Below are 24,987 nucleotides of genomic sequence, written 5' to 3' on the forward strand. Positions count from 1 at the left end.
GTAATACATAGTTATTATGAAAAAAACTAGAAAATGCAGGTTGGCAAAAATAAGAAAATTTAAGATACCATAATTCTATTCATTACCTGTTTGTATAACTGTTTGTATGCCTGTGCATATTCTTTCATAGTTTTCCATGCATTTGTGTATATGCATACATCATATAAAATTCATTTCAGTGGATGTACTGTTCAGCTGATTCTTATTATTCCCAGTAGTTATGTTCTACAAAGTAACCACCAACACTGAATTCTAGAATACTGAACCATTGCTCCTAGAGGAAATACAGGGTTGGGTTCCTGGGAGCCTTTGATCACCACATTTTCACCAACGGATCAACACATAATTTAGAAGTTACAAATCAATTTTAACAAGCAGGCAGACTCACAAGTAGGGAATCTTCAAATAATAAGGATTGACTGGATGTATGCCAAAATCAAGCACGCTGTTTTTTTTTGTTTTTTTGCGGTACGCGGACCTCTCACTGTTGTGGCCTCTCCCGTTGCGGAGCACAGGCTCCGGACGCGCAGGCTCAGCGGCCATGGCTCACGGGCCCAGCCGCTCCGCGGCATGTGGGATCTTTCCGGACCGGGGCACGAACCCGTGTTCCCTGCATCGGCAGGCGGACTCTCAACCACTGCGCCACCAGCGAAGCCCTCTTAGATACCTTTTTAGAAGGGCACCTGCAATCTCGGCTCTTATCGTGACGTGCAGTGCAGCCTAACTGCGAGGGGCACAGGGCTGGAGCCAGATGGTGTGGGGTGTCATCCTGACTTGGCCACTTATCACTTTGCCTTAGGTCAACTATTTTGTCCATGCCATATTTCAGTTTCTCATCTACGAAAACGACAGTCATCAGACCTACTTCACTGGGTTGTAGTGAAGACTATTAGAACAGTTCCTGGCATGTAGCAAGTATGGAATAAATGCTATTAGCAACACTTACCCTATTCTTTTCATTGGTGTCTGTCTCATTTGTCAACGCTAAGATCTTTCAGAGACGGTCTCTGGTTATCTGTGAAGCCTAAGGGATGGTGGAGAGCAGGTGCTCACAAATATGCCTGAAGGTAACTACCGCAGGGAGATGAACATAAAGCTCAGACAACAGAGTTGGAAAAAGCATTCCCTACCGTGAATAACAACATGTGAGAAAGTAAGGATGAAATTTGCGTGGGACGCTGTAGAAGCAGCTTGGATGAGGTGAATGACCCTTATAGTGAAAAAGGGAGAAAGGCGATACAGAAGGAGAAAGGGAATGAGGACTCTGGAGCCCAGAGCAATCTGAAATGGTCTGTCAGTGGGTTGCAAGGGGACCCCAACAACTAAAAGAGTGGATGCAACAGAATCAGGTGGGGAAAATCCTGGCAGCAGGGAGACTGGTTAGGAAAATAGAACATTACTTATTAGTAGCAACAATGGCTGCTATTCACAAACCCTGCTCTCTTAAAAGAAAAGGCAATTTTATGATCACAAAGAGGCTACATTTTCTTTTTATTGGCAACTCAATCTACATATATACAGTATTGCACAAATTATAAGTGGGTTGACAGTTATATTAATACAAATTCATGAGCATTTACATAAAGCTACTGCTCTAGGTTTTGGTGCATTTTGTGCCTGGTATTTTAGTAAATATGACAAACATAAAGGAACTCAGCTACTGCAATTCATAAGAATTGGCTTTCAAAAAAAGCAAATATGTCACCTCACAGAACACTTAATACGTCAAACCCAGGAAAATCAATAACTAAATGACAAAAGAAACACTGTTAAAGAAAAGTTGGTGATAAAATGTCAGGTTAAAGGGCGTCCCTGGTGGCACAGTGGTTGAGAGTCCCCCTGCCAATGCAGGGGACACTGGTTTGTGTCCCGGTCCGGGAAGATCCCACATGCCGCGGAGCGGCTGTGCCCGTGAGCCATGGCCGCTGAGCCTGCACGTCCGGAGCCTGTGCTCCGCAACGGGAGAGGCCACAGTAATGAGAGGCCCGCGTACCGCAAAAAAAAAAAAAAAAAAAAGTCAGGTTAAAATATTAGGCTTAAAAATTTTAGCAATTGGACTTAGGACCCAGAGTGTACACACCGTATTGGGAATTATAAGAAAAGATCCCCATGTTCTGCTTCAAAATTACTACTACCTTCCAAAAGAACAGTTCTGGGTGGCTACAATGTCTTCTTCCCTGCTAGTATAAACGACTGTTCCACAGTCCTGGTGAAACAAGATGGTAATTCACATAAATGGGATTTAAAATAAGATTCTTCTCACCCCAAATAAAATAAAACTAAATATACTCTCCAAATTACAGAGAAATCTCATCCAAATGTTCACCAGATGAAGAAGCCAGACCACCCGTTTACCTTCACTGACTGCCTCGGAGCGCAGGGCTGGCGTGTCACCTACAAGATGGGGAGATGTGGGTGGTCCCGGCTGTGCCCCTACCCAGCCTGCAGTGTGAGGGGGGACAAAGCCCTTCAGCTTCCCAGGGTATAGAACTGAGGGGATGGGCTAGATGGCTTTTAAGAGAACTTCTGATTAAAAGGATCTAAGTCCGCTTGAGATCCCATATCCGAGCAGACGCTTAGGGTGGGCAAAAGAACTGGACTTAAAAACAGGTGGGTGAAGTATTTACCTTTTGATCCCATCACTCAGAACTATTCTGCACTACAGTTAAGGAAATCTCTGTCCAATACTTTAATGGCTGGGGATGCTGCAGGGTAAGCAAATGAGGTATCAGACAATGAAGTTTTAGATAAAAATGTAGAAACGCTGTGCCCAGTTTGGGTAGAAAAACAATGCACCACCACACCACACCAGAAGTCAAGACTTCCTGCCTCTGAATTTTAAAATCCATCTTGTTGGGAGAAGTACGTTCAATCCTTTCAAAAGATCTACCAATCTACACCTATTAAGAATATGTTTTCTGAAATCCCCCCCAGGAAGGCAACTTCCATGAAACTAGCTCTAACAGAAAGGATGCAGGAAGGAGAATTTAATTGCAGGGTAAAACTTTTTTTCTTTACAGATCAGAAAAACGACACAAAGAGAGCAACAGATTCTCATTTTCTGTCCCCTATAAAGGACACAAGTATCAATTCTTCTGGAATCTAACACACTGGCTTCATTTTCAAATGCATCACTTTATTTTCCTTGTAAGGCAGCCATATGTTACAAACCTTAAGCATGCGACAGTCCTATGACTTCTGCAATAAGCCATAGAGCTTCCACAGCTCTCCTGGGGCCTACAGCCTGAGCAGTCCTGAGGAGTCAAATATTAAAGCTTTCTCCACAGCCACATGTTCCTTTGATGTTTGGGTTATTGAACACAAACTCACTGGATAATTTGTCTTCAACATAGTCCATTTCTGTTCCTAAAAGTGTTAGCTGTGCTTTCTTCTCGATGAACACTCTGACTCCTGGGGGAGAAGAAAACATGAGTCATATAAAGCCTGCCATCCCATGGAACCTGCTGATTCAAAGCACAACTGAACTTTAAATAGTAACCACTAACAAACGTCAAACAAGAGGCTTTTGAATCTGTCTCATTATTTCCTTTAAGGGATGTAGTGCTCAGTTTTCTGTCCCCTTTCCTACACAATAATCTATGTCAAAAACAATTGTATTAGGCTAGACAGTTGTGTACAGCAAATTCCATGACAATTCTGTGTAAAACTAGAATTTGCCTTTCTTCGCTATACTTCAATTTGCTACATGAAGAAAATGTGTATATTCTCAGTAAGAGTTCTGTAAAGATGGAGTCAATGAAAATCCTGAAATGACATTTGTATACACAACACACTGCCAAGCCTAGAGAAACACAAAGGACTATGATATAATGGGCTAGTTTAATAAGACTAAATCATGAATCAGTACAAGCAGTTCTGTTTTTCTGCTTATGGACCAGAAAACTGACAATAACATAACTCCCTAGTTATCTCTACCTAACTAGTTGGTAGAGGTGGGAACCTTCGTAAATACTAATGGATTAAGAAAGCTTTCTTCCTTATAAAAAACTGCATCATTACTTAAATATGAACTATCTTTATTAGATCTCTTCTTTAAGATGAAAACTTTCAGGTTTAAGATACTTTTACATATTGATTTTAAAAATAATATATTAACAAATGTCTTTATTGATCAGTAACTTAAGTGCAATAAAAAGAATACACATCAAGAACCCATGAAAACTGGCTAATGGCGCACACAAAGCCAGTGCTGCAGAACCCATGCACGCTGAAACTCCCCTGAGGTTGTAGCAGTATTTATTTTGTTTTAAATAGATTTTATCAGATTATTGGGTAGGGGCAGGGACTGGGGGGGAGGGGCAAAATATAATTAAAGCACTGCAATTTTTTTTTTTTTTTTTTGCTGTACGCGGGCCTGTCACTGTTGTGGCCTCTGCCGTTGTGGAGCACAGGCTCTGGATGCACAGGCTCAGTGGCCATGGCTCACGGGCCCAGTCGCTCCGCGGCATGTGGGATCTTCCCGGACCGGGGCACGAACCCGCGTCCCCTGCATCGGCAGGCGGACTCTCAACCACTGTGCCACCAGGGAAGCACAGCACTGAAATTTTTAATAAAAATTGGAAATAGACTCTTCTAAAGGAGGAAATGACATTACTTATTTGACATAGATGCTTCACACCAAAGTGGCTGGTTCATTCTGAAGTTTTATCATCTTAAAATCTTTCTGCACACAATGATAACCTTTCATAACTGAAACAAATAAACAAGTTTATCCAATAATCTATCACTTAGTTACTAAGAGCACAGCCTCTGGAGTGAACTTGATTGGGTTCAAATGTTCATAAGGCCACTTACTGGCTGTGTGACCTTAGGCAAACATATTTAATCTCTCAGTGCCTCAGTTTCTTCATCTGCAAAATGGGGACAATACAGTACCATTCTCATTTAGTTGCTGTGTATAAATTAGTTAATATATGAGAGCCCGTCGAACCATGCCTCCCTTACAGTGAGCACTAAATACACCATTCTTACTATTATCATCATTACTCTCCATGCTACACAAGGCCAAACATTTTAGGGAGAACAAAGTGTCCAGAAAAAGTTTGCATAAAACTCACCATCTTGAACAACTTCTTCATCAGAGTCTCCTTTTGTCTTTGTATATTCCAGAGTGTAGGAAAGGCCATTACAACCCCTGGTTCGGACACCAACTTTCACACCAACCTGAAAAGGCATTGTAAAAATAAACTTAGTTTTAATGTAGTACAGATTAAACATTTATAGTAATAAAAGCCCTATTTGATAATATTTTCTTCAAAAGCTAAAAGATAAATATTAGATTTCTGGCTATAAATAGTTCCTTTAGGAAGTATAAGCAGAATGGGAAACTAGCATTTAAAAAATTTAACTACTGTACAAATATCATTACAACATTGGCAGGGATCCAAAAAGAATAAAAACCAATTATATACGAAGAAAGAAATACAGAGAGAACACTGCACCCTAAAACTACAGTCACCAGTACCCTAAAAATGAGCTTGTGTGTTTTTTCCTATTTTCTTTCAGTCTTTGTCTCATATATAATCTAAACATGGTTTTTTTTTTTTTTTTGGCCGTGCCACGCGGCTTGTGGGATCTTAGTTCCCTAACCAGGGATTGAACCCATGCCCTTGGCCATGAAAGCTCAGAGTCCTAACCACTGGACTGCCAGGGAATTCCCTAAATATAGTTTTTATTAGAGCAGAAATAAAAAATTTATTCTCTGCTTTTTTTCCCACTTAAGACATCATTTTCCCATGCAATTAGCTTTTGTAATTATCATTTGCAACTAATGCCTACATAATATTCCACTACACCTAAAGCATGTTTATTACTTAACCATTACTATTAACCATTTTTTCTGGGAATAACATTTTTAAGGGAAGAGTTTTAATTCCAAAAATGAATAATCACCTTTTTTTAAAAAAAAAAAAAGGAAAAAAATATCTGATGGCAGAGATGACTACATAAGAAAACTGGACTTGCTCAAAAATGTTTTTGCTCCACCTCACCATGTGAGATGTTCCCAGGATATTTCCCTATGGTTAGGTTCACCAAGGTTCATAGGTCATTACCTGGCAATCACATTGCCTCTATGTGACATGGGGCCTTAATTCTGTAAACATTCTCAAGTACCAGAAAGCAAAAGACTGCAGCCAACACAGACGTTAAGAAGTTTAAAAAGTGACCAAACAGCACTTTTAAAATACCAATGTCTACCTCAATGTAGTTTTCTAACAATATCTACCCAATTTCTATCTATTCTTGAGTCCTATCTGCTTTTTCATGTGCGTATACAGCATTATCATAAGAAGTATCATTTTAGCAAGCAGATCCTGATTCCCTGAACAGCAGTAACATGTGCTTGCTCCAGGAAAGCAAACATAAAGTGGGAAGACACCTGATGAAGAGCATGAGTTAGATGTTAAGATATTTGGTGGTTTTGATGAGTTGAAGCATTCAGAGTATTCTCTTCTGTCTTCAAACAAGGAGACAGAACTATAGCTTTATTCACCTTCACAGTGACAGCTTAGAGAATGTGTGAGGGAATTTCACATATTCAGCATGATAAATAATAAAGTGCCTGGCTGAAATTCTGGAGCACACGTCATAAATACTTGTTTAACTTAGTTTTTATCTTTGCAAATAGGAAGACTCAAACAAGCAGGAAGTCCAACTATTAGGAATAGAGAGACACTTTATTAAAGAGTATGTGAAAATAAAGCTTTAGGTACCTGGAGTTTGGAAAAGGGATTGCTTATGCCACAAATGACACCTGAAGAAGTGTTTGCTCAACCCTTTTCATGTCAAAACGAACAAACATCCCTCAACTCTACAAAAGTGAAATTGTGTCAACTGGTCAATTTATACTCTAGTCATTAGTCTACCCAAATTTAGTTGGAATTGAGTTGGAACACTGATATACTTAGATTTAATAATTCTTAGGGGGAAGATGATCGAACTCCTGTTACACTGTAATACAGGTTGTACAATGGAACTTAGAAACTACTCTGTAGTCTAATTATTGAATATTAATAGTCTTGGAAGTCATTTACAGTATCCCTTAGGCAGTGAACAATGTGCTAAGATTAAGATGGTTCGCATACCCCTTGCCCAGCGATTCTACATCTAAGAATACAGCTTATGTAGATGAAATAAGCTATGCCTACAGGTCCAGAACAACGGGCCTGGCACACTACAGATGCTAAATATTTGTTGAATAATGTTTGTGGAAGCACTGAATGAGAACAACCCAAAAGACCTTTAATATGAGAGCGTGGCTAGATAAACTTGTTCAACGGAATACATTAGTATATGCAGCCATAAAGAGAATAAGGATCTTTATGTAAGGATATGGAAAGATCTTCAAGCTATACTATTAGGGGCAAAGCAAAGTGCAACCACAGTGTGTGTGGTATGTTCTCACCTAAGTAGGAAAAGAGACACACACGCAAATGTAACAAGCAAAGTCTAGGCCAGCGGTTCCCCTCAGGGAATTAGTTTTGGTTGTCACAACTCCGGCACAGGCCAGAGATTCTGCTAAACATCCTGCAATCCACTCCCAACAAGGACTATCCAGTCCAAAACATCAACAGTGCTGAGGCTGAGAAACCTTGGTCTAGGTAACAAAATGCACAGATGATCTGTGCAAGGACACGAAGAGGCAGCCTCCTGGAAGGGAGAATGAATAAAGAATGTGGGGCGAGAGAGTGACTTCCTTTTCATATTTTTCATAATACCCTGTTGTGTTACTTGCATTTAAAAATCATGAGCATTTTTTACTTTTTAAATAAAAACCCCTAATTAATGAAAGCACACTGTTTATCACAAGATAAATTCATTGTGAAAATACAACTTCAATTTTTTACTAAATATTTGTCTGATTGGTTTTACTTACGTGTTCAGGCTTATCTTTAAGAAGCTGTTTTATCTTGTTTACTGCTGAAGGTGTCTGAAAAAAGGGAAGGTTATTAAGTTGTTAGTTACAAACTTTGCCTTCTTCAGCCTTATATTTCCTAGTATTTAAGACAACTCAAGTCTATCTTTAGCAAATTCATGTGGTGAATTTATGTTCCATTCTCACCAGAGTACCTTGTGGATTTCATACACAAGCATATGAACTCTACTCAATTAAAAGCATTTTTAAAAATATCCACTAGCAACATCCTCTTCATCCCCTGCCCCCACCCCCTCAGTCAAGGTCAGCTCCCTGTCATAATCTCTGTGGTACTATCTACTCACATCACAAATATAATTTTTCTAGTCAGCATCTATTTCAAATTCCTACTTTATGCCCAGCAACAAGCACATTGCCTGACACACAGAAGGCACTCGACAGTCAATGAATGATATCAAGTACCACATTGGGAAAGCCAATCTTCAGGCATTTTTCCTATTGATCATTATTAACTCTATTGCTCATTCTGTTTACCCCAAATCTATTTCAGATCCATCAAAATGTACACCTAGAGGAAAAAATGTTACCAGCATCAAATAACCCAGTGTGCCTCTCGTGCCAGTCCCACCAAATGTCACAGAGATTGATTAATTGATTGATTTTGGCCGCGCGGCACGTGGGATCTTAGTTCCCCAACCAGGGATCGAACCTGCGCCCCTTGCATTGGAAGCACGAAGTCTTGACCACTGGGCCTCCAGGGAAGTCCCTATCCACAGAGATTATTACATCAGCATCTGAGCATCTAGATGATGCTCAGAACTAAGCTAGTCAATAATAGAAACAAGAACATGGAAGAGTTTTCAGGAGAAATGCTGTTTAACCAAGCCCAGTTGTCCTCAAAAATAAGAAAACGTCTCAATGTACTTCATGCGTAGATCAGCATTACAAACCCCAATTTCCTGAGGAGGCTGTTAGGGAGAAAGCCTGTCCCAGGGCATTCCTGGCCCACTTCCTAGCTGTGTCCCAGCCCATTACTTGGCTTAAACAGGGATAAAAGTCCCTCCTCCTCAGGATTCTTGTGAGTATTAAATGAACGAATTCATGAAAAGCATTTAGAATAGCGCCAGGAACAGAGAGCTCAACATAAGCCAGCTATTATTATAACAATGAGAATATATTATCATGAAGAGATCATGTCCTTCCTACGTTTCGTTTTACTAGCTCCTCTAGCTGGCAATGCTGAGCCGGTCCTCCAGTTTTCTATACAGGCATTTTCCTGGTTTGTGAAATCTCAGAGTGGACATTATGATCTACAACTAGGTAGTAATCGTAGCCAGAACTCAAGCCTGTGCTGGGGGTACAGACCTGATGGATGGCCCGAGTGTGCTCTTTCACCCTGTCTGGTTGGGGCTTGGCCAGATGAAGATGCTGAAGCAGAGTCTGGACAAATTTAGAAAAGTCATGAAACCAATGTAGAAGGTTGAGACTATCATTAAAAAAACAAAAACAAAAACAGGGACTTCCCTGATGGCGCAGTGGTTAAGAATCCACCTGCCAACACAGGGGACATGGGTTCGATCCCTCGTCTGGGAAGATCTCACATGCCACGGAGCAACTAAGCCCAGGTACCACAACTACTGAAGCCCGGGTGCCACAACTAATGAAGCCCGCACACCTAGAGCCTGTGCCCCGCAACGAGAAGCCACCACAATGAGAAGCCCGCGCACCGCAACGAAGAGTAGTCCCCGCTCGCCGCAACCAAAGAAAGTCCGTGCGTAGCAACGAAGACCCAACACAGCCAAAAAACAAAAACAAAAATCACAGAACAGTGCACTGCACTTGATAAACAGTGAAACTTTGATTCAGTTATTAACATACGGTGTGTATGTATTTCTTATTGTGTGTCACTTAAAAAAAAAAAGTTGAATAAATCACTACCAGTGGGTGGTTTATAAAGGCCGTTTCCCACAGTTCTTTCAGAACAGGAACCAAGCAGATCAACGACAGGGAATAGGATGGGGGGGTGGGGGGAAGGAGGAAATTCTGCAGAGAATTATTTTTTAAGATCACAGTATATTAACCTCAAATAGTTAGAGAGATATTAATGGAAAAAATTTTTAAAAAATGCTTAGTTACACTTCTAAATGATTGCCAGTAAAAACTAGCTTTCCTAATTTTCATGGTGATATTTCCCATGTGAGTCCTGAAGAAATTAATCTAATTACTGTCAAATTACAATCAAAAGATTTCCAGTAAATTAAAAAAAAAAAGGCACAGTCGTGGGAAAATACTCACTGGAAGTCCAACCTGATGCGGAGCCTTGGTTTATTGCCAGCAGATGGGAGGTGTAAGCTCAGGGCACACATACCATGCTGCCCCACGTGTTTCTTTTCATCCTGACCAGGGATTGAACCTGGGCCATGGCAGTGAAAGCGCCAAATCCTATCCACTGGACCACCAGGGAACTCCTGAGTCTCATGTGACTTTCTAAATTATCTAATTTGGTTTTTACAAAAGCAATATATTTCCTTCTTTTCTCAACTCTTAGTAGAAAACACTTAAACAGCAAACAAAAGCAATTCATGGAGAGTGGTCCACTTACCACAAAGTGGTTGATGTTCAACATTTCATACAGAAAGGGGCTTAAGAGAAAAATTACCTGCGTGCCTGGGAACCAAAACATGTCTTTACAGGAACCAAAACATGTCTTAATTTCCTAGTGTCAGGCAATAATCCAATATACCCCACTGGGAGGAGTGTTACTGATGATGTATAACCCTGCTGAGAGTCCACTTCAGGGTAAAGATATGGTTATTAGAACTTTCCAAGCAATGGATCTGAATTTCAGAACAAGTCAGAATGACTAAACAGGGGAACGTTTGGGACTTAAGGTCATTCTGGGAAATAGTATAAAAACTTCAGCAAAACAACATGCTGCAAGCCTAGCGGCCCTCCAGTTTCAACATACTCCCCCAAACAACTAAGTTACCCATACCCACCCAAGAAAGTTATGTATAATCAATGAGTCTAATTCACCTGAGATTTGGCCAGTGAAATAAAATTCAAGAAACTCAATGAAATATTATTTCTCTCATATGTATATCACAGAACAAGACATTCTTTCAAGTGAAAGAGTATCTTTGAGTGAGAAATTTTGGCCTTAAAAAAAAAAACGACTTCTAGTCTGTTTTTGTGGCTGAAATTATGGGAGAAGGCACTGCAGATAAACGAATCTTTTGACTACTTCATAGCAACATACTTTTACTTTATCCAATGCCATAGCGTTTCTATTCCTTGTAGCAGAAACTTTCCATCCTCAATACTGCATTTCCTTAGTCATTCCCCCAGGCAATTTTCATTTTTTGCTGTTTAAGGAAACAAGATTAAAACCCGAAGTTAACTCCACGATTATGTATACTAAACATGAGCCAACAACTACAACCTAGTTTCGTTTCATTGTAAATCTGGTATTTTAAGGTTTAAAAGATGGTAGATAAAGGGCAGCCAATGAATAAATTTCAGTATATTTTGTTTGAGTCATTCTTTAACAGCTATGGCATTATGATGCTGTTTCCCTTTTGTCTTTGCCTATTCCTGTACATGCAGGTAATCATAGTACATATTCACAATTTTGTAGCCTACTGCTGAAAGTTTAACATGCTACTCATTTGATACATAGTAACGTACATATATATTCACTGTTTCTTGAGTACTTTCTAGGTGCTTAATGGTTTATATGCATCATCTTTTTATTCTTTCAGTTCTGTGATTTAGGTATTAAAGATTAAATAATTTGCACAGGGCTAGTAAGTCAAAGAATTAAGAGTTATGACTCCCAAACCTTTAAAAAAAAATCATTACTTGCAATGACTACATATCTTGCCAACAGGATTTACTCTTACTTATTTAACTTGGCCTTTCATTCAGGCTACTTCCAATTGTTTCCTGTGTAATGCCCCTTAAATTGCCTCCATATACCAATCTTACAGCTTGGTCACTGTTCCAAAGGACTTCTGGGGCTACTCCTTCAATGAATAAACACCTCCTTGCGCCCCCATGTATTTAACATCATATTGTTTCCAGACCCTTCTCAACCAGGAGCTGCTAGAAATTAAGCCCTAAGCTACCCACTGTATGTAATGAATTAACTTCTCTCTTGTGCATCAAGAATGATGCTGGCTATGTACCATTAATCTTCACATCTTTGGTTGAGCTTTAGGACAGTTGTGGGTATATCCCTAACCCTAATTAGAGCTGCAATGATTCTGCTTTGTACAACAATGGAAATAAAGGCCTCTGCCTGCAGTGTAGTGTTAAATCTTCAAGTTCTTCAGTCATATTTTACTCTGGCTCCTATACATACAATTCATTCGCAATTCCTGGGCCTGCAGGGAAGTAGGGAAGGGGGATGTCATCCTCCTTGGATGAAGGGTACTGACTTTGATGTGGTGGGTTGAAACCTTATTCTATCAAGGACCCACCCCTGGTTGCATAAAAGTGCCTGTGACCAGTCTTTAAAGTCTTTCTCTCCAGCAAACCATCAATCCTCTCCTGGATTAACAACAGTTAACACAGGTAATTTGGCTCTGAAAACATGGAATCATGCTTTTATTTCATCAATACCTTTTCCTAACCTCTCACTGACTAGACTGCACAGGTACAGCACTTCTCAAAGGTTGCAACATGTTGAATTCCTGATGTCAAAATTTATATACTTAGCTAATATTCATCATCTCTTCTTACCCATTTCATTGAACTATCTCATTTCATTTGCTCTCATCTGTCTTCACTCATTAGTCCTTTGATGATTTCACTGCTTTTGCAGTTAAATGAATATGGTGTTAAACGTTTGCAAAAACACTTGAAAATTAAGCACAGATATCCATACATGCATGCCAGTGTGTTAAGACTAGGAACACATGCCAGGATTAAAATAACTGCAAGCCTGCTACCACAGACCTTTGGTGGAAAGAAACAGGGATGTGCGTTGGCACCAGCTAAGATCACAGGGAAAGGGACTAAAGTCCGCTAGACAGTTAAGGAGGATAAATTCAGACAATGGACTCCTGCATGCTAATTGGAAATGTTGATCAAAGGCAACACAGAGCCCTTGTGAACTGAGAACTGACATGACAAAGCAGTGCTGGTAGCAGAATTGGCCTGGTAAGCCGGGACAGGTAATGAAGCATAAAGGAGCAAGCACGGATTGAGAGCAGGTCTGAGAAAGTGGGCTGGGTTATTGTTCCTAGTAATTTCTAGAGGTGCCAAAGGCCTGGCCCATGACTGTGTCCCAAGAGGGTGGGAAACGTAGGTCTTAAATGTCTGATGACTAAGTAGGAATGGAGAGAAAGGGTATGACCCATGCCAAATGGTGGAGAAAGAAAAGGCAAAAAAGTGTCTCCACACTTTCTGACTCTTCCTGGCTCTATCAGTACCAGTGGTAGAATTCTTTTGATTTCTGAATAATTTTTACTGAGATTGAAAGGATACGCAAAGTATGAGTAGTGCTTTCTAGTTCTTATGATTTCAAATCTTGGAGAATTCTAAGATTTGACAGTGTATCTTTCAGACAGGAAAATGGGCTTGATGGTACAGAAAAAAGGAATGTAGAATACAGTATCACATAAAAACAGAATAACCTCCTTATGCACCTAAAACAGTGACTCATTATAAAAATATATTCTTCCACCTGATCATGACTTTCTCCTGTTTTGCTGAAACGAATTTTCCGGCAACAGGCCTTCTCATGGCATTAAATTGAACGGAATCCATGATTCAATTTAATCTGTTTTCCCCAGTCTTCAGGAATTGAATGTTTGCACAAAGGCTTCTTTACCAAGAGTGGGGTGTGTGTGAGAAGAATGCTGAACTGATCATAAGATTTCCTATGAAATTAATCTTTCAAAACTGCAAATAGTGACTGCTTAATGGACAGGGGGTTTTCTTTTGGGGCCAGGTGTTTTGGAGCTACACAGAAGTGACAGTTTTACAATACTGTGAATGTACTAAATGCCACCGAATCGAACGCTTACAAGTGGTTAATTTTATGTGAATTTAAAACACAAAACAAAACTGTGCAGTACGTCGGGGATCCAGCATGCACAGTAAGTTCTGTAAGTATCTGCAGCAAGTTTCCTTTGAGTGTGTTTGACCTTTCACCCAGAGAACGCTGTAAACTCACTCAGGGTGGTAATTTATCCTTCTTTGTCCTTTGTTAGAGCCACCACGGCCTAGGGCCCCTGGAGGCACAGAGTGCGTTTCAAAGCCTCTTCAACCCCAGACACCAGGAAGTAACCCTTTGTGCACTGCAGCCTTGATCTCTGCAAGCGGGTGGGCTTTGTTGTCTCCGCTCTCTCACCGGCGCTCCCGCATCACACCGTGGTCCTGCGGCCGGGCGAGGCTAGGCTCGGCTCTCCCCAAGCGCCACAAGGGTAGGAACCCTGGTTCACTCACCCAGCTGCGCCCGGCACCTGGCACTTCGACCTCTAAGTAACCCGCGACCTCAAGCACTGCCGCAGCAAGACCCTCCGCAACCCCAAGCTCCGGAAAAGCCGCGCCTGACCCCCAAGGGGCCGTGCTCGCGCCGCCCCTCCCCCCTCCGCACGCGGCGGCGCGCCGCCTGCTGGGAAACGTAGTTCCCGGGCGCCCGGCTCCCGAGGAGCAGCCCCGCCCGTGCTTGTTTATCTCCACAGCAGAGGCGAGTTGGGGGTGGGGACGATGCGGCGGCTGCGGAGCGGGTCCGGGGTGCTGCCGCCCGGCCGTGCTGTGCCCTGCCACCGTGCCCCCCCTCGCGGGGGCGAAGGTGAACCAATATAACGGGCCCGGTCGCGCGCCCCAGCCACTCACCAGGGTGAGGGCGGCCCGGGTGGGCTGCAACTTCCTCTTGCTCACAGCCCGGACAGTGGCCCGGACTAACGAAGCCGACATCCTCGCCCTCCCGGCGCCCCGATACCTCGGGCCGGAACTCGGCCACCTCAGCCTCTCTCCATGGACACGGCGGGCGCATTGACGCCACAAGCTCCGGCGCACGGCGCCCTAGGCCCCGCCCCTCGTGGGCCCGCCCACGCCGTCGCCATTGGGCGGGCCGTATGAGTGACGGGCGTGGGGCGGGCCGTATGAGTGACAGGCGGAGAGCGTGGCTTGGCGCCCGGGCCGTGGTCATGTGACGCGGGACACAGGGGTCGAGCGCAAGGTCGTAGCTCTGCGGCAGATCCACGCGCGCTGACTCAAGCCGGAGTGGGGCACATGGAATGAACTCGGACTTGTGGACTCTGGAGGCGCGCCGTTCCACGCCCTGACTTCTGGGCAAGGTGCTGCCCCGCCGCTTAAGAACTCAGAGGAGTCTACCGGCCGTAGGTGCGGTTCACAAGGGCAGAATGGATTCGAGGCCCGGACAGCTACATACGTTTCCGTCTTCCTTTTTGGTCCAGCTTGGCAGTTCTTAAGAGCGTAGAATTACCGCAGATTCTCAATAAACATCCTCCTTCTCTCCCCTGCCTTTCCCCAAGCTGCTTAGGATGTTGGGATGTTGAAATATGGTACTAACACAATGTTTGCTTTAGGTTGGAATCCAGCTTTACTGTAAGATGTGACTGGGCAGCTCGGGGAATACTTTTATAGCAAGTACCAGTCGATAGTTTGATGGAATACCTGTTGCTTGTCAGATCTTGTGGCTGCTCAGGAACTTCTGTCCTTTAATTCGGCAAACATTCCTGAGCCCCAGGCATTGTGCAGCCAGCACTATACCCAAGGCGTACACAGGAAGCCTGGTAAACGGAAGGTCCAAGGAAGAATTGGAGATCCTGGTAGGAGAGAAGTGCAGTAGGGGCAGCAGATGGGAGGAGAACATCAAGAAAGGCGGCATATCGGGCTTCCCTGGTGGCGCAGTGGTTGAGAGTCCGCCTGCCGATGCAGGGAACACGGGTTCGTGCCCCGGTCTGGGAAGATCCCACATGCCGTGGAGCGGCTGGGCCCGTGAGCCATGGCCGCTGAACCTGCGCGTCCGGACCCTGTGCTCCGCAACGGGAGAGGCCACAACAGTGAGAGGCCCGCGTACCAAAAAAAAAAAAAAAAAAAAAAGAAAGGCGGCATTTCTAAATGCTAAAGGGAGAAAGGAAGGAGGAGGTTGTGTGGAGTCTTGCTGGGGAGGATGGATTCTTGCTCAGTGTTTTGACGTGGAAAGAACTAATCAGTGAAGTGTTTTTTATTTTTATTTTAAAATGCTGGGCTGGGCTGGGCGAGGGCTTCCTCTCGCTCCCCGCCACGCGCGGAGTGTGAAGTGTTTATTAGAACCCAGTTTATCTTTCATCCTCTAGAGCCTACAGGATTGGATAGTTCAGAATTAGTTAAGTAATTTTCTCTCTGCTACTTAGACGCGATCGCATTGACAGAGAATAGTTGTTTTCCAAGCCCCGCTGTGCACAGAAGAAACTGTGGGATTAGGCGAGGTAGTGTGGAATCGTCTCTTGGTTTCATCTTTAACTAGGTGGGTGATTTGACTAGGTGGTGATCTGTGACTAGGTGGGTGATCACGTTCCTTCTCATGCCTTGTCTCCTAAAGATATGAAGATTAAATGAAAAGCTCTTGGAAGACTGCACAGCACACAGCAGCACTCCATAAACGGTGCTAATTGGTAATAGATATTCAAAGATGCCATGAATTTTGAAAATACTTCATATGATACAATGTCATTATACATTTGTCCAAAGCCACAGAATGTGCTACACCAAGAATGAATCTTAATGTAAACAGTGGACTCCAGGTGACAATGATGTGCCCATGTAGGTTCATGGATTGTAACAAATGTCCCACTCCGGTACAGGATGTGGACAGTGGTGGAGGTTGGTGTGCTGCAGGGGCCATAAGGGAACTCTCTACTTTCTGCTCAATTTTGCTGTGAACCTAAACCTGCTCTAAAAAATAAAGTTTATTAATAAAAATGTAAAAAAAAGATGCCATGTATTTTTATCAATTATTGAAAAAATGTTATACAGTTGCGTAGCACTGTTCAGGTTTCAGAAGAACCCTTGAGCACATTATCTCATTGGAGCCTCACTACTTTGAGCCACACAGAGGAGCGTTGGCATGGCTATTTTATAAATGATGCTTAAACTCAAGCCCTTTAGTATAGTGCCTTAGACACTATTTAAAAAATCCAGTCCTGAATTTTCTGATTGAGGATCCTGTGTATGACTAATAGCTTTCTTTCCTCTATTTAATACACACTACTCAGTTTTTAACTTGTTGGCTGTTTTGCATGTATGTGCTCAGCCACATAATCTGCTGGTCAGTGGATCAGGCATACCTAATGTTACTTGAAAATGGTGCAGATCCCTGAAAGAAACTGGCATGTTAGAAGAAAGTGTCTTCATGACTATATAAAAAATGTGTGCTCCTTTATCTCAGAGCAGCAGCTGTTGTGTGGTATTGAAGTTAGGCGGGTGTGGAGACTGTTGAAGTGGTCCCAAGCTGTAACCACTTCTAGATTTCCACTAATAGGTTAAAAACTTACAATAGGGAAATGTTCAACACTGCACTTCAGGATTTAATTTCAGGGTTCTAGACATTTAAAAAAGTGTTTTCTTAGTAAGACCGCACTTGATCCTCACTACTGTGCAAGGGCAGGTATGGTTTCCATTTTACAGGCAAGGAAAATGAACTGCTAAAAGGTCAGAGGGATTTGCCACACTCTCAGCTGGAATAATGGCAGAGCCAGAATCTAATTAAGCCTAGAATTCCACTCAGTGGAAAGTGTGCTAAATTCTTGACTGCTGCTGTCCAAACAAGCCTGCTTTCAAAGAAAAAGAAGTACCGAGCACATCTTTGCAATTTTAGGGAGGTTTGTTAAATTCTGTTTGCTTTTCAACATTTTTTTTTTTGCCGTAATACTGAACCCTACTGACTTATCTACCCAGGATTTTTTCCACTAGGGTAATATATATATGTATTTGAATAAACTGAAGTTATCTGAGAACATTTAATAACATCTCTAAGTGTGCACATTCCTGCTACTGTACACACTGAGCAAGAGATTAAAAAGTGTAGATTGGGGGTATAAAAAATGGATTTCATATTTTTGTTCTTGAGAGAAAGAGGAAGGGAGAACCCTGGTGGTGGGGCATTTTTGCAGCTTGTAAGAGACAGACCAGCTGCATCTGCAAGATAGCCACACCCTGGAAACTGGACTCAGCATGGAGCAGATGTTCCTGTCCCCCAGCTGGGGTGCTGAGAAGGGGCTGTGACCAGCATCCAAGTAAAGGGAGTGAAGAGAACCAAGGGCAATACATTATCCAGGTCTGCTGGCAAATACTAGTCACTGTCCCACTGATTCAGTGTGACGAACTGAAAATCAAAAAGCTATCAAATACATTAGGCAGAATCTACTTTAGAAATCAGAATAAAATGTAGGAAACTTTCAACATTCTTCAAAGGATATATGAAAATATGGTTTCTATGAAAAGGAAGATAGTAAGAACAAACTAAAAGAATGAGAGGAAAAGGAAGGTGGTGGGTTAGGTAAGTTCAAGAAAGTTACAAGTGCAATAACAAACCTCATGTTAGAAAGAGCAAACAGGAGGATGACACTAAAAATCAAGCCAGTCACGTGGAGGTTAAACTTGACAAGCTTTCCTAACCGGAAAGAAAAGAGATGATAGGGAGAGGCATTTGAGAATAGACAAAAGTAGTTTTGAGAACTAAAATTATGAATATAGATATTCTCTCAAATTAAAAAAAAAAAACCTTAGGTGGGGAGAGACATTGGATTCACTTTTGTTTCAGACAAATGTCACTGATACAAAAGTTACAGGGAGAAATAAACACAGAAGCATCCAAGCAGAAAAATAAAACCTATAAGGGAACAAAAATCAGGTTGGCCCCAATCTCGTTACTATGCCAGAAGACAACAGAATGCCATCAACAGTCTTTCCAAAGAAAGTGACAAGAATTACGTGTCCAGTCGACTTTTACGTGCGAAGGCAAGAGAAGAAAAGAGGAGCAGCGGAGGAAAGTCAGGTAGAGCAGTTTTAGCCCAGGGTGCTTAATTCACTTGTTAATTCATGAGTTTCTGTTCATTCAAAACTGAGTAAGGAATAATGCCTAATTCTTTCTACCACAACTTCCCTACTCTAAAGTTCATTTTTTTTTCTTTTTTTCGCTGCCCCGCGTGGCTTGCAGTATCTCAGTTCCCTGGCCAGGGACTGAACCTGGGCTACAGCAGTGAAAGCCCCGAATCCTAACCACTAAGCCAAAGGGAACTCCCCTCTAAAGTTAATTTTGATATGGTTCTTTTTTAGCTGGAAAATGTCTCCAAGTAATTTGTTTAAAAGAAGGGCACACAAGGTGTGCTACTTTCTGAGCCCTCTTCTATCTGGGAACGTTTGCCCAGCAAGCACCCCCTGCAGCCCTTCCTATGCATTCACCCCCCATAAATCTGTGCCTCTTACAGGCACACTCTCAGGACTTGGCAGGCGTCGGGTGTCAATAAACACCAGATCGAATGAGCACATGTAAAGGGAACACGGGATAAAGAGGAGCAGATCTGTACTGCCCTTAATCCTTGACCTAGTTTCCTCAGGAAATGTAGGACTCTCAGTGGAAAGTAATATGGATAAAGTTACAGGTTGAAAATGTGATTTTATTTCAAAATGATAAATAAACCGAGGCATAGTGTAGACCATGTACTACTTCTGAAGGGCTTGTGAATTAGAGAAACAGTTCCAGGAGGGCTCCAGTCAGACCAATCAAACTCATGATTGGCAGAGATAGCCTCTTTAATAATCAGGGATTTTAAAAGTCCTCCACCCTAATTTCTGAATATCATAAAAAGTAAAAATTACTTTTGTCATTTTTCCTTTGAAAATGTTTTTAGCAGCAAACAGGACTCTTGTTTTCCTTACTTCATTTTTATGACCATAGTAGTTATATGTCAACTTACTTAAAATTAGAGAGGGAAGAAAACTAAAAGCCCCTCAGTGGCACTGCTCATCCACGGAAGGCTCACATAAATAGGTACTCATGTTCACGTTATCACTTCTTCTACAAATATCAATAAAGTAAGGTTTGTAAATCGTAAATACAGTAGTGGCAGTTCACACATATTTGACACGCTTTCACACAAGGATTCAGTCAACAACAATAAATATAATTTCCCCTCTTCAAAACAAACAAACAAAAAGGATTTATAAGGGAAAAAAAGGATTAATTTACTTGGAGTTCATCAGCACACCAATTTTAGTGTGCTTTGAAAGAATTAAAAAGCATGAAATTGTATTCCTGAATACTGGCCCATAATTACATTTTTTTTTTAAACCTGTCTTCAATACATACATCATGGCTTTCTATTAAAATCCTTAAATCTACAGGGATTTGTAGTAGGTAAGACTATATAAAAATTTTTTTTCCTCATTAACAATTTCATTAAGTTAAAAAAAAAATCGGACATTTCCCTTAAATGTTAAGTTGAAGCCTGATCTATGCTGCTGTGTCCTGTGAAATGAACCTAATTTTCAAAGTGAATAGGAACGCCTGAGTGGCCATTTAGAGTGCGGCATTTTCCTTCCCTCATGATTCCTGCTGGGTCCTCTTCGCTGAGGCTTTTCCCTGAGTCATATATTTACTGGAAAGGCTACCTAGAGGAGGGGAAAAAACAAAACCCAACATAAATGAAACAAGCCTCACTTTATCGTAAACGCCATACAGTTACTTCTTATTGTTAATTATTCACAGAAACTTTTCATACTGGTCACTTGTTTTCAATCAAGTAATTTGGCTAGATATATTGTAAAAAGGTATATATAGAACATTATCTATTAAACATAAGCCTCGTCACATTCTTTCTAAATGCAGACGAGTTGCTAGAGTGACATCATTTTAATACATTTGCATGCTCACTATTTACATATTGGTACAGAAGGCCAGGTGAACTTTTAAAGGCTCTGCTCTGCATCTGCAACCAAACAGAATAGATTGCAAAGAATACTTTGGTCAGAAATATATATCTTGCGTCATTACTCTGACGACACGAAGCTGTGAATGGTGATATTGTAGCCATAAGTCATTGATTTAAAAGAAAAAAAGGAAATTTATTATATTTACAGGTGAAGGACAGAAATAAAGACTGCTAATTAAATGCATACCACAGAACAGTTAATAAGTTCTGTTCTGGAGTCTAAACAAATCGATCAACGAAGCAAGAAAACTGAGAAATTCTTAAGTGATTACTTGTAAGAAAGTAGTATATAACAAAGGTTATACACATTGATTATATACATTTCAAATCAACGGGGGAAAGTATGGATTGTTCAATAACTGGTATTGTGTCAAATAAGTAATTTTGGAAGAAAAGGGTTAGATAAGTTTCCTCCCTCACATCATACTTTTCCTCCCCACCTAATTCCAAATGAATTATAGAATTAAATATAAGAGAGTCAAAGTATAAGAAGTAGTGGCTATTTATACAATCTTGGGGTGGGGAAACAGTTTCCTAAGTACATCACATTATATTTTATTTATGAAAAAGGCTTTCTATGCTTAGTACTAAAGAAGTTACAAATCAATAGAGAAAAGATGAACACCAATAGATAGCTGGTGAAAGAAAAAGCAATATATGAAAGAGAAAAAGACAGCACAAAAAAATATTCAATATCAATGGGTAATCAAAGAAATGCAAACAAGATACCAATTCCTAACCACCAAATTGTTTGAAGGAAAAGCAGAAGGACAGGGAAGTGGGTAGAAATTTTGGTAAAGGAATATTCATACAAACCTTACAATAACTTAAGTATGCAAACAACTCAAATGTCCAGAACTTGTGATATGACTAAGTATATCATGAACAAAATAGGATTATTAGGTATGCAGAGGATAATTAATAACATGAAAAAAGCAGTTTATAAAACCACATGAATAATATTTCCATTAAAACTAAAAATTAAAAAAGGAAAAACCCTACCAATCAGCTATTTGGCGCTTCATTTTCCTTATCTGTAAAATAAGGGCAATAACACCTACCCCCTTGGAGTTATTGTGACGATTAAATTAATTAATACATGTAAAGCAACTGAAACTGGCACATAGAAAGTACTCAATAAATGCTAACTATTATCGTTACACTGATGTAAAAAGCTGGGAAGTTTTTACCTCCAAAACCTAAACAATAGTTATTGCTCTAGAACGGGACAAGTATAAATGGCTTTTATTTTCATTTTGCTTAAACTATACTTTCTAAAATGTCCAAAGCCAAAATATTAAGTATGCAAATATAAACTTATGCCCCCCAAAAGCAAACTTTTCGAAGCAGGACATCTAGATAGTCAACTCACAGTGAAAAATGAGTGCTATGTCAGGAAGATTCAAAGTACTCTGCTTGTGTATAAATACCATATTTATACCACCGAGTGTCTACTGGTCAAAAATACACATCTTTGATATTCTGAACTGCACAAAGTATTGAGGACAGGCTTTTCACTTGAAGGACAAAAATTTAGATCACTGCACCTCATATTCTACACACACTTCGGATGGATTAAAGATCTAAATAGGAAAAATAAGGTTTTAAAGCTAATAGAAAAAAATACAGTTGTATATCTTTATAACCTCAGGCTAGGGAAGAATTTCTGAAAGATAACCCTAAAATCATGAATCACATGTCCATGAAAACTAATCAGGGAAAACCAATCATCTGATTATCTCAAAATTAAAAACTGAAGTGGCAATAGATACAAGGTGAAAGACAAGACATACTGGAGGAAGATATTAAGGAAGTACATAATAATAAATGCTCAGTATTCAGAATGAAGAACGCTTGTAAATTATTAAGGAAATGATAATGCAACAGGAAAACGGGCAAATGATCTGAACAGACCATTTATAGAAGAGGAACTCCAACTGGCCAGTTAACATAGAAAAAGGTGCTTAGCATCACCAGAGTCAAAAAAATACCCATTAGAACAACACCAAAGTATTTCTCACTCATCAGATTTGTAAGAATAAAAACTGCTGATGGGAGTGATAATTGTTTCAACCAATGAGAGGGTATACGACAATATCTAACTAAACTGAAAAGGCACATATGCACATATGAAAATGTGCTATGACCCAACAATTTGACTTCTAGGTACTCAAACCCTATAGAATCTCTAAAACATGCTCAAGAAGACTCACACAAGAATGATCATTACAACACTGTTTATAATAGGAAAAAATCAGAGGTAATCTAAATGTTCAAGTACTAGGTAATGGCTACATAAAATATTCTGTATTTGTATGATGCAATACTGTAAAGAAAGAGGCTAAATCTATATACAACAACATATATAAATTTCAAAGTAATTTCGTTAAATAGATATAAAAAAGCAGGTTGTAGAACATTCTTATTATACAGTGTGATATGTCATTTAAATTTAAATATTCACCAAGGATACGTATATTAAAGGATACATAAGTAAGGGCTTAAAAAGAACTGGTACCTGAAGTCATAATAATGGATCCTCTGGGATGGAGGGGGACATGACAGACAGAATGGGCCTGGGGTAGTCACCATCTTAACCTTTTATTAACAAATGATTGAAAAGAAAATGTGAAAAAATAACGCCAATTCTCTAGTAGATGGGTAGTTGTTATATTATCTGTACCTTTAAAAAAATTTTTCCCCAAAATGTTAAGAAACCATTCTTTTCTAAGAATAGTACTTATAGTTTTATTACTGCATCACTTAAACATGTAGTCCTATCTATCTATCTATATATATATATATATATATACACACACAAAATCTCATCATACCTGAAGAAACTTCATATAAAAAATTCACATGTAAAAAGATAAAACTATGGGACTTCCCTGGCAGTCCAGTGGTTAAGTCTCCACACTTCCAGTGCAGGGGGCACATATTCGATCCCTGGTTGGGAACTAAGAACCCACATACCGCATGGTGCGGCCACAAAAAAAGATAAAACTGCTAGAAATAAAATATGAATTTTTATGTAATCTGGGGGAAGAACATGAAATTCTTAAAATTGTGTAAGCATGACTTGAAACTACCCTAAAGCTGGCTAGATCAAACTACTAAAACAAACAAACAAATGTTATGTATGGCAAAATAAATCATAAATGAGGCTGAAAGAATAATAAACTGGTGGTAGTGGCGAAGCCTACTGTAACTCATTTGACAAAGCATGAATGAATTTCTAAGTAGAAAGAACTAAAGACAAAAATGAATCCTCAACGAAAATACAAAGATATAACATGAAGAAATACAAATGAGAACATGGGAAATGTTAGTGTTTAATGGTAATAGTAGAACTTCAAGCAGACTGGCAAAAAAGGACTACCCTAATGGAGTGAGGGTATGGAAAGTTTGTGAATGACTCTCTGAGATTGTCAACAATCACAACACGGCATTAATTGTATCTCTGTCGAAACATGCATACCTTTAAACCTATTATCCTCCTAAATGGGTATTTATCCTGAGGAAATAACTAGACAAACATGCAAATATACATTATAATGTTTAAACAGTGGTCTTCAACCTTGGGTACTTGTATTCCTGAATAGCTTAACAGGACAAGTGCTTAACGTATTCGTTGGGCAATCAGAGAGCTGACCACAGTGCTTCAATTTCTGAGTTCTTTCTGAGAATGCCTTTGTGGCCCAGGCTTTGGGCTGGTTCTCAGCAATCACACCACTTTTTCTTTCCCCTTTCACAAGACAGAGAGGCATACCTTCTAACCATCCACCTCTTAATGTGGTACATTGCCCCAGGGTGAAAAAAAAACTTTGGGAGGCAGGGAGGCACACAGAATGCTGGTATCTGTGATAAAATGTGAATGCCTCTAATAAAAACCCAAATTTTTAGCTTTCACAAAATTACACTGATAGCTGATGACCATCAAAATAATTTCTGATGATGCGTTATTATGTGATTTTTGGTCAGTTAATTAAAAAGGAATGAAAATAACTGAGTGGCACTGTTGTAATACATCTTCCCTTCCCAGACTCCTAAAGGTATTTCTTATTACTTTTAATTTGCTATCATAAAGACTAATGAGTTTTCTCAATGTTTACCAAGTATAAAAACAAAAAGATTAGG

The 24,987-nt window shown here is 40.4% G+C and overlaps 2 protein-coding genes across 9 annotated transcripts in view; both read right to left on the reverse strand.

Annotated features, from left to right (window-relative positions):
• Positions 1–3,115: 3,115 nt before the first annotated feature.
• Positions 3,116–14,939, reverse strand: ISCA1 (iron-sulfur cluster assembly 1). The gene is made up of 4 exons (XM_060301104.2): positions 14,744–14,939; positions 7,898–7,951; positions 5,079–5,184; positions 3,116–3,411 (listed from the first exon to the last, which is right to left on the reverse strand). Exons 1-4 carry the CDS (start codon positions 14,822–14,824, stop codon positions 3,263–3,265), a joined length of 390 nt encoding a protein of 129 aa, XP_060157087.1. The 5' UTR covers positions 14,825–14,939; the 3' UTR covers positions 3,116–3,262.
• TUT7 (terminal uridylyl transferase 7) overlaps positions 7,958–24,987 on the reverse strand; it is a 78,768-nt gene continuing 61,738 nt past the window's right edge. For 6 of the 8 annotated variants that reach the window (XM_070045767.1, XM_030832849.3, XM_070045765.1 and 3 more), the window contains one exon: positions 19,501–20,527. In XM_070045767.1, the coding sequence (XP_069901868.1) occupies positions 20,460–20,527 (68 nt within the window). In that variant the 3' untranslated portion in view covers positions 19,501–20,459. Of the gene's footprint in view, positions 11,263–19,500; positions 20,528–24,987 lie in introns of those variants that run through there. The other 2 variants (XM_070045766.1, XM_070045771.1) reach the window with 1 other exon arrangement.

Source organism: Globicephala melas, chromosome 6 (assembly GCF_963455315.2).
Source record: "Globicephala melas chromosome 6, mGloMel1.2, whole genome shotgun sequence".
Classification (NCBI taxonomy): domain Eukaryota; kingdom Metazoa; phylum Chordata; class Mammalia; order Artiodactyla; family Delphinidae; genus Globicephala; species Globicephala melas.